The 9,644-nt window shown below is 37.8% G+C and overlaps 1 protein-coding gene across 1 annotated transcript; it reads right to left on the bottom strand.

The window, feature by feature from the left end:
• Positions 1-2,097: 2,097 nt before the first annotated feature.
• Positions 2,098-2,761, bottom strand: LOC114636849 (late cornified envelope protein 1F-like). The gene has a single exon (XM_028784949.1). It carries the CDS (start codon positions 2,744-2,746, stop codon positions 2,303-2,305), a length of 444 nt encoding a protein of 147 aa, XP_028640782.1. The 5' UTR covers positions 2,747-2,761; the 3' UTR covers positions 2,098-2,302.
• Between the last annotated feature and the right edge of the window lie 6,883 nt (positions 2,762-9,644).

Below are 9,644 nucleotides of genomic sequence, written 5' to 3'. Positions count from 1 at the left end.
CCCGGGAGATAGAAGACCTAGGAAAGAGAAGAGGAACCACAGAAGCAAACATTATCAGCAAAACACAAGAGATAGAAGACAGAATCTCAGGCATGGAAGATACCATAGAAGAAATTGATACATCGGTCAAAGAAAATGTCAAATCTAAAACTTTCTAAAAAAGGACATCTAGCAAATTAGGAACACTATGCAAAAAAAAAAAAAAGAATGTAATATGAATTATATGAGGTGCTTCACAAATCTAAAGGAACAAAAGTGGCTGCATTACTGATCTAGCTTGTCAGAAAGATACAAAAGCAGGTAGCTACAAAGGCAGGCAGATTCCACAGCAAGGTGTGGCCCTTGTGTAGTAGAAATGGTAATTTCAGGACAGGGGTCCACCCAGCTAACCTTTCATCTGTGTTTAACAGAGATAGATAGATCTCTGAATTCTTTTATAGTGTTAAAAGAAATTGTATGCTTGTTATCTCTTAAGAATTAAGGGGCTAGGGACAATGGTGATTCAAAGAATAATCAAAAGGAAACTTGAAGTAAATGACTGAATTAATATGTAAAATAAAAGACTGGGCTTATGATCTGCAGTTTATTAGCTGGACCTAGGCCCTCTACATATTTATAGCAGATTTGTAGCATGTAGATCCCCTAATGATTGGAATGGAGGCTGTTTCTGATTCTAGCTGGGCTGCCTGGTAGGGCTTCAGAGGAAGAAGATGTGCTTAGTCCTGCTGTGACAAGATGTCCCAGGGTGGTTGATACCAAAGAGGAACTTCACCTTCTCTGAGGAGAAGGGAAGTGGGAAATGAGGGGAGGAATTTGTGAGGGTGGAACTGGGAAGGGAGGTGGATTGTGATTGGGTTGTAAAGTGAATAAATAAATACATTAATGAAAATAAATAAAGTTATATACTTCATTGTTCCCAATGCCACAAGTTTGGCATGTGTGACAAGAGCATGATAAATTCTTATCATTTCTTATTTGTTTCAGTTATCATGGTCCTTGAATAATTGATAAAATATATAATGTTCAATAACTTACAGTTATAATTCTGAAACTCAATAAAATGCAAGTTTTAGATACTTTAGTTTTCTTTATTAAATTTATTTTTTTCAGTTTTGTACATGTATACAATACATTGTGATTTACAGGTATTTTATTATCTTGCAAAACTGAAGCACTATACTTCCTCATCAATCTATCCCCACAGGCTCAATCCTAAGCCTTTGTAAGTCAGTACTCCCTTTCTTGTACTTATGAATCTAAATAATTTCAGTTTCCTGCAGAAGAATTGTATAGTGTTTGACTTTTTCAAATACATATTTGATTAGTATCCACCCTTTACATTTCCTCTATCTCGTAGCATATATATATATTTCCATAATTCTTTTCTTTTGAGAAAACGTCTTACTCATGTAGACAGGCTGGTCAGGTTGTTCATTTATATGTTAATAAGCTGAAGGTGTTTAGTACACACTCTGAATAATCTCCTGTCAGATGTACTTATAACAAAGATTGTCATTTTGCTATGTGGGCTTTGTTCAGTCATTCATAGAAAATTTTATCATTATTGTAGTTCATGAAATCTACTTTCATTTTTGTTACTGTGCTATTATTTCACAGAAGTTGAAAATTCCTGTATTTCAAAGTTTTTTCATTATGTATTCTTCTAGTAATTATTTTTGTCTTCATTCTTATATTTAGGTCCCTTTTTTGTTGTGTAATGGGCCCTTAGCTTCCCTAAATTTTAAGACAATGAAGACCACCTGATATTGATCAGTTCTTAACTCATGTGAGATGTTATAATACCACAACACTTTCTTTTTAAAACATACTAGATAGTTAGGGATACCAGCAAAAGCACATAGGTAGCCAAAAAACCAAAAGTAGCCTAAACTGAATATGACAGTTGTGCACAGTCTGTGCACAGTAAAGGATGACAGACACTTTACTACCTATACTCTGTGGAGTGATCCATATCCCTGGTTTTATGGCTCACCCAAATAATATAAGCTTCTATTAAATTAAAGGCACCACTGATTCCCAGATGTTAAAACTGATATGTGATAACTGGCCAAGATAAACAAGAGTTTTGGTAGACTCAATAAAGAAGACTTTATTATCACAAAATACTGAAGAAGAAAGAGATTAGGTCATTGTGACAGTTTTAGAACTTGATGGATATAGAATTTCAGCATTTCATAGACAAGGACATGAAGGATAGAAGAAAAGGAGAGCAGAAAACATGGGCTGGTCTTCTAAACATGGCTTCCTCTGCCCAGCATGTTTGAGATCTTCATGATACTGGTCAGCAGCAGCCCCCAGACTGTTGGCTACTGCCGCAGCAACCACTGCTGCCACCACTGCTGCCACAGCAGCCACTGCTGCCACCACTGCTGCCACAGCAACCACTGCTGCCACCACTGCTGCCACAGCAGCCACTGCTGCCACCACTGCTGCAGCATCCAGAGCTGTGACGATGGCGACGGAGAGATCTGCGGGGTCTGTGGTGGCTCAGGCAGCAGCCTCCACCCCCAGAACTGCAGCAGCCACCAGAGCTGCAGCAGCCACCAGAGCTGGAACCACAGCAACTCCCTGAACCCAGGCTACAGCAGGAAGACACAGGAGGGCACTTGGGAGGACACTTTGGGGGGCACTTTGGGGGACACTTTGGAGTCTGGCACTTGGGAGGGCACTTGGGTGTACACTTGGGAGGAGGCTGGCACTGCTGTTGGCTCTGCTGGCAGGACATCTCGGCTGATGAATGCTCAGGGTCTGTAGGAGAGTCAAGAAGTCAGAACCATGACCCTCCAGTCACTGTACCCTGCATGCTTAGCATCCATGATAACCGTAGAAACACCATCTCTAGTGGTTTCAGTGCTAACATACTCATCCTCTCACATTCTCATCATCATATTTTGGGAACATCAGAAGCTCATGTAAGTCAGGTAAGAACTGGAATATGCTCTCCAGCAAAGAATGATAAGCTAATGCTATCTTGAAAGGCTCTGAATCACGAACATAAATGTGGCAGAGAAAATCGCTCCCAACTTGACTTTAGCCTGAAATTTCTGGATTAATGCATCACTTCCAGGAAAGAAAAATGTATTTTAAAACAAAGACCAATCATTCTCTTTCAAAACTTTCAAGCTAATTTTACTATACAGATCACTACTGCAAAGAATCTGAGTTCCCTCAGTGAAATGCCTGAGAGCTCCCATATTTCCTATAGACTAGGACTATAAAACCCTGTTCCTGCTCTCTGAAAAACTTTCACATATGCTTATCCTGCTCAGCAGGATAGCACCACCAGGGCGGGGCTGGTAGTATTCCTGTCATTCCTTGATGTATAAACAATCCTAGACTTTTAACTCTGGGTTTTCCAAGTTCAAAGGAAGGAGCACCTACTACCCTATTCTGCCTCCCTCTGTTGCTTCCTTTGAATGCTGGGCCAAGGATGAATTCCAAAGTAACCTTTTGAAGTTTGTTTAAGGTGAATAACCTGCTGCCCTTCAGGGTCCTGTTACGATAGATTCACTGTAAACGAAGCTTCACCTCTGCACAGCCCTTTGTTTTATGGATCCTGTCTACTCATGCCTCCCATTGATGTGAAAGTGCCCTTTATTCTACCCACCCTTCTAGTCCACCCGAAGTCTTCTATAAGAATAGCCTGAAGGCTCTCTGGCCCTGTTTGTCTCCCCTCCATCTCATCTCAGCTTCCCTCTAGTACATGCCATGGTATTGCTCCCCGTGGATACTTACCGAGATGACAGGTAATTCAAGATGGACACCTCAGGAGAAGTGGATGGAGGTGTGCTGTCCCTCGGCTCTTTTATGCTGATCCCAGGCTCTGCCCTGACCTGTGAGACAGTGGCTGGGTATGGATGGCCCAGTCACCTGACACCCACATTGTCCTGTGACTGGTGATGACCAAATATTCTTCACCAGCTTTGCTCCATGGGTTCAGCGATGCTTAAGCCTGGACTATGGTTTAGACATGATGTGAGGAAGAAATAGATTCATGTCATCCTTAATTTCACATACTTAAAGAGTATCAGCCTTAGGAACTACTCATTTCTTAGTTTATCTCATTTACTGCCTATAGCATGAGACTACAGTATTCAAGCCAGTGGCTTACATAGCTATCTATACTAGGCCAAACAATATGGTTGCATCATATAGTTAGACATGTACAAGGACAAAATCCAGGATGAGAGACCTGGGTCTTATAGGGGACCAGCTAAGGCTGTGTTTTTAAATATTTTTGGCCTTTATATTTTCCTTTTGAACTGTACTATTAAAAATATTAATGAAAATTAGCTGAGTGCTATACAAGTTAAAGTGTTAGAAAACAACAGCAGAGCCTACTAGAGAAAATTAATTATGACATGTTCTTAATAGATGTCTCCTTTGGCTTTCTGAATAAGGGGAGATGAAAATTCTTCTTCAAGAAAAATAATTGAAAAACTGGAAAGACAGTTCAAGGAGTAAAGTACTTGATGTATAATCATGTGATCCTGAATTTTGATCCCCAGAAATGACAAAAGCACCAGATGTACAGAACTTTCCAATAATCCAAGTGGAGTAGTTTGATATTGGGTGATTTCAGAAGAACTAAGACTTGCTAGTTTGGCTGAAATAGGGAACTTTGAGTTCTATAAGAAATCATGTCTCAAATAAAAAAGTGCAGAAGAGACCAAGACAAGACATCCTGATGCAACTTCTGGCTTACCTATGCACCTACATAGGACATGTACCTACTAGGCATATGCACACTCACTGTACACCAGACAGGTGCACACAAAAATTAAAATAATAATTGTAGATATGTCCTCAGTAGTCATACTTCTTATGTAGAAACATGTGTCAGAATACTCATTCTGTAAAATTAATATATACTACTAATAATTTAAAAATAGCCTTTCCTTCTGGAGAAAAGGGTTTGTTTGTCAGACGATTTTACATTTTTTAGGCAGACTGCTTCATGAATTTTGTATCATCTGGCCCTAAGGCAATGTCACCTTTATTCTTCCGGAGTTAGCAAGCATGTCTCAGAAGGGAATATTTCTCTTTATTCTTACAGATGTGAGTTGTAGTTTGATGTTTTATGTGTATCTGTGTGAGAATATGGATATGCATGCAGGCATTGAGAAAGCTTGAAAAGGTTGTCAGACCCACTGGGGCTGGAGTTACAAGCTGTTATGGTGTTGGAATTCAAACTCTGGCTCTACTACTCTTAACCAACTGACCATCTCTCCATCTCCCATATGTTTATTTTCAAATGCCAATTTCTATAGTAGGGTAACATGGTAAGATAAGAAGTGAGAAAATAGTGAGTAAATAAATAGAACACTCATCTTTGATCTCTGTATTAATGTGAGGTTTGGGGTTTAGGGATTCATATAGATGGAGGGGATGATGTACATAGAAGATAAGAGAAAAGAGAAAATTCTGTGGGAGAGTGCATGCATATGTATCCAATTAAGGCAAATGTATAAGAAGAGACACATCCTTCCCTGACAGGATAAAGAGCAAGACTTCTTAATAATGAGATGTTTATGAACTGTTGTTTTTAGGCCTCTGTGATCTCTTTATCCTAGGCTCCCATATTTTTCTACTGTTGCACAAGTTGCATATGAAAGGGGAGATTAAATTTACACAATTTTAGCATTTCGATGGAAATAGTTAAGATGTAATCTAGTACAAGAGAGTTGTAGAATCACACTATGATGTTCCCTAAAACTGAACAAAGTCAGTTTTACACAAGCTAGAATGAGTCGGGTGAAGCAAAAGGTCTTTAGGAATAAAGGATTGACTAAGACTTTGGAATAATGTTCAAGTTACATGAGCATAGTAAGCATCAAAAAAATGGGAGAGAGATGACTCCATATATTTTTCCTTTTGTCTTTCTGTCATCTATCTGTGAACTGTCTATTGGCTTATCATCTCTTTATTTATCTAGTTATCTTTGCATCTCTTCATGTCTACTTTTTCTCAGAGAATCTGTTATCTACAGGTGGCAAGACTCTTCTCAGACAATACTGACATCAGATTATTTGAATATCTTTATTCTATTCTAATATGATATCCAAATAAGCCACTATCTATAGTAATATATGTCTGAAGTATATTAGGGATTCCATACAGTTTAAGGGAGCTTTGGGCTTTTCCTTTACCTATACATTGTATATTTTTCACTTTCCCTAGGAAATGATTGTAACTGGACCATTTTATTTTCTGTATCTGGTAATAAGTGTATTTCCCTACAACACATGTTATGCACTTTGCTCTGCCAGGTATGTTCACCTCAGTCCATCTGGTTATTTTTTTTTTGATCATGAATATGACTACAATAAATGCTTGAAGACCGTTCTGGACTTTGTATTTTGTGTTCATTAATTCACAGAATGCTGTGTACTTTGGTTAGTTTAAAATTCTTAAATCCTCTAAGTAATATTACCAATAATATTTAATAATATTAATAGTTATTCCTAATGACTATGTCACCCAATAATGACTTGTACTCTGAGACTACCAGTATGAGTCATTGTGGCAACATCACTAAAAATCTGCCACTGTCTCACCAGCTGTGACATCTGTTCTTCTGGTCAGGTTATTCCAAAGAGCTTAGTAACAGGGAGAGGCCAGGGATTGATTTCTGGATTCAATGGCAAGTCTGCTCAACTCAAATTCCAACTTTAAGGATGACAATGGGCTAAAATATCAGCTGGTGCACACCTCTGTCAGTGTGCAGGACAATACCCAAGTCTTCAGATGACCTTCATAAGTGATATCTGAGCATCCTGCTTGCTTCAGGATACTGGAATTTAATCCTTGACTGTGAGTTCATCTGGCTTATGTGTCAGGTCACTATAGCCATTGTGGTCAGCCAAGCATTGACTTTTCAGGAGCATTGTCGTAGTTATGCTATTTGCAGACAAATCTCCTTCATATTGTTGATTATAAGAGAAAGTTCCAGAATCAAAACTAGAAACAATTTAAACTGAATACTGTGGTTTCCTATGTGATCCAGCGATGCACCAAGCATCTTATCTATAAACCCTTGAAATATTCATGAACAATAAAACAATTATTGTACAGTGTGAAAGAAAATCCAGTTAGAATTTATGTAGCATCATTTAAATCTATAACTTTTGAAAATCTTTATTTTTATGTATACAGGTCACTGAGTAAATGCATAAGTATCACCTGAGGGCAGGTGTCTATAGAGGCTAGAAGAATGAGTTGGAGCCCCTGGTACTGTTGTCATTGGGATTTGTGAATCATCATGTGGGTCCTGGTAGTTGAATCTGAGTCCTCTGCAAGAGCAGCAAATGATCTTAATCATTGAACTGTCTTACTTGCTCCCTAAAATTATGTTATTTGGGGGAATCAAGAGGGCTTAGTAGATAAAGGTGCTTTATCCTAAGCCTGACAACCTGACTCTTATACCTGGATATATATGGTAGAAAGAAGATCAAACTCCTAAAAGTTGTCCTCTGATTTCCACATATGTGTCATACCATGTAGGCATTCATACTCACAAGCCTAGACAGACAGACAGACAGACAAATGTAATGAAAATTTAATTTTATTATCTAGTTGCTGTTAGTGCAATGGTTTTAACTATGGCATATGTACGTAAACCAAACTAAACTTTTGACATTTCTAAGTAGTTAAAATTAGCATTATATTCCCAAAAATGTCAAACACACCTCACAAAATTTAAAACCTAAGCAAATTTTAATAGTTTATCTCTATGTGATGAATAGAATCACATTGTTTTAGATCTGATCTGTAGAATATTTATCTTATTGCAAAGCTAAAATTACATGCTTACTTATCAATAACTTTTTATTACTCTTTCCACCTAATTACTAAAACTGAACATTTTCCTGCTTGGGTATAGAGAGTAATAGGATGCTGTAGGCTGTAGATGAGTCTTTTGTTTGTTTGTTTGTTTTTTGTTTTGTTTTTCAAGACAGGGTTTCTCTGTGTAGCCCTGGCTGTCCTGGAACTCACTCTGTAGACCAGGCTAGCCTCGAACTCAGAAATCCGCCTGCCTCTGCCTCCCAAGTGCTGGGATTAAAGGCGTGCGCCACCACTGCCCGGCTGTAGATGAGTCTTACTAACCTCAGCCTCTCAGGAGATTAGGAAAACACTGCCAGGCTTTTGGTTGCTGGTTTATTATAATTAACACCTTGTGTTTATATTTATTCAATGTTTTAACATGCACATACTCCTCTTTTAAGAGTATTTAGTATTAAATTGTATATATCTACCAGAGCTTTTAATAACATCATAAATCAGTGGACAATTGAATTACACCAGCCTTTGGCTATTGTAAACGATGCTACTGTACATGGGTAAACAAATTCCCCCTCAAGGTGCTAGGCTTTGTGCTCCTCATGAGATTGCTGGTATATTTTTGGTGACATCACACTGTTTTCTGTAATCATCATTGCATTTTGTGTTTGCTACTTTGAGTAAGGATCCTAATTCCTTTGCATACTCACCATCAACTCTCAATCTCTGCTATTGATAATACACAGTGTCAAGTTTGAAGTGTCATCTGGGTGTATTTACATTTACCTAACAGCAATTATAAGCTTTTCATATAATTAGTCATTATTTGTTTATCTTCTTTGTGAAAATATGTATTCAAGCCCTTCCTGTGTTTTAAATCAAGTTGTTCATTCTTTTGTTGGAGAGTTGAAAGAGGTTGTTTCATGCTGTGGATAGTGCCACACTCTCAGAAAGTCCGATATACACATATTTAACTCCTAGCTCAAAACTTTTCTCTAATTGTGTTTATTGAGCTATTGGGTAACAGTTTTTTTATATAGAAAGAGTTTTAGTATCCAGTCTAGGCAGTCATTGCCAAATCCAATGTTGCAAGGTTTCCTCTCATGCCTTGTTCTTAGTCTTAGGCCGTTGATAATCATCCTCTGTGTGTGTTTTGATGTCCCACCTTCATTGTTGAGCAAGTAGATACCTAATTTCCTATAATTCTGCTGAGAAGTTTCATTGAATGGCCTTAGCACCCTGGTTTAGAGTCATTTATTTAACCATGTATGTGAGGATCTCTCTCTGCATCTCATTCCATTCCTTATTCCAGTTACATTGCACTATTTTCTTACTAATTTCTTCCAGTTAACATGTGTGTCTATATCCTAGTACCTTAACAATTTCAATTTTAGATTTTCAATAAATTTTAAAATCAGAAATATATTTCCAAATTTTTGCCTTTTAATGTTCTTCAAATTATTCAGAAAATAATTGGTAATAGCTCATATTGTATATACTTTAAAAATTATTATATTTATCATTTTTGATGGGAGGAAAGGCTGTTTGTGTATCGTGATGAACATGAGGAGATCAGAAGAGAAGTATAAGAATTGGTTCTGTTTAACATGTGGGTCCCTGGAATTGAACTCATTGTCATGCATAGTAACAAGTGCCTTGTGTTGATTTGAATGAGAATGAATACTTGATTCACAGTTGGTGGAACTGTTTAGGAAACTTTAGGAGGTGTAGCTCCCTTGAAGACAGGGTGTCATTGGGGGTAGGCTTTGCGGTTTCAAAAGTCCCTGCCATTCCCAGTTGGATTTCTCTATACTTTCTGCATATAGATCAAATATAAGCTCTGA

The sequence above is a fragment of the Grammomys surdaster genome, unplaced genomic scaffold (genome assembly GCF_004785775.1).
Source record: "Grammomys surdaster isolate TR1022 unplaced genomic scaffold, NIH_TR_1.0 124976, whole genome shotgun sequence".
Taxonomy (NCBI): domain Eukaryota; kingdom Metazoa; phylum Chordata; class Mammalia; order Rodentia; family Muridae; genus Grammomys; species Grammomys surdaster.
The sequence above is the reverse complement of the archived record's forward strand: the minus strand, read 5'-3'. Positions and strand labels throughout refer to the sequence as shown.

Coding starts and splice junctions, on each gene's coding strand:
- LOC114636849 (XM_028784949.1), bottom strand. CDS start 2,746: ATGTCCTGCCAGCAGAGCCAACAGCAGTGCCAGCCTCCTCCCAAGTGT.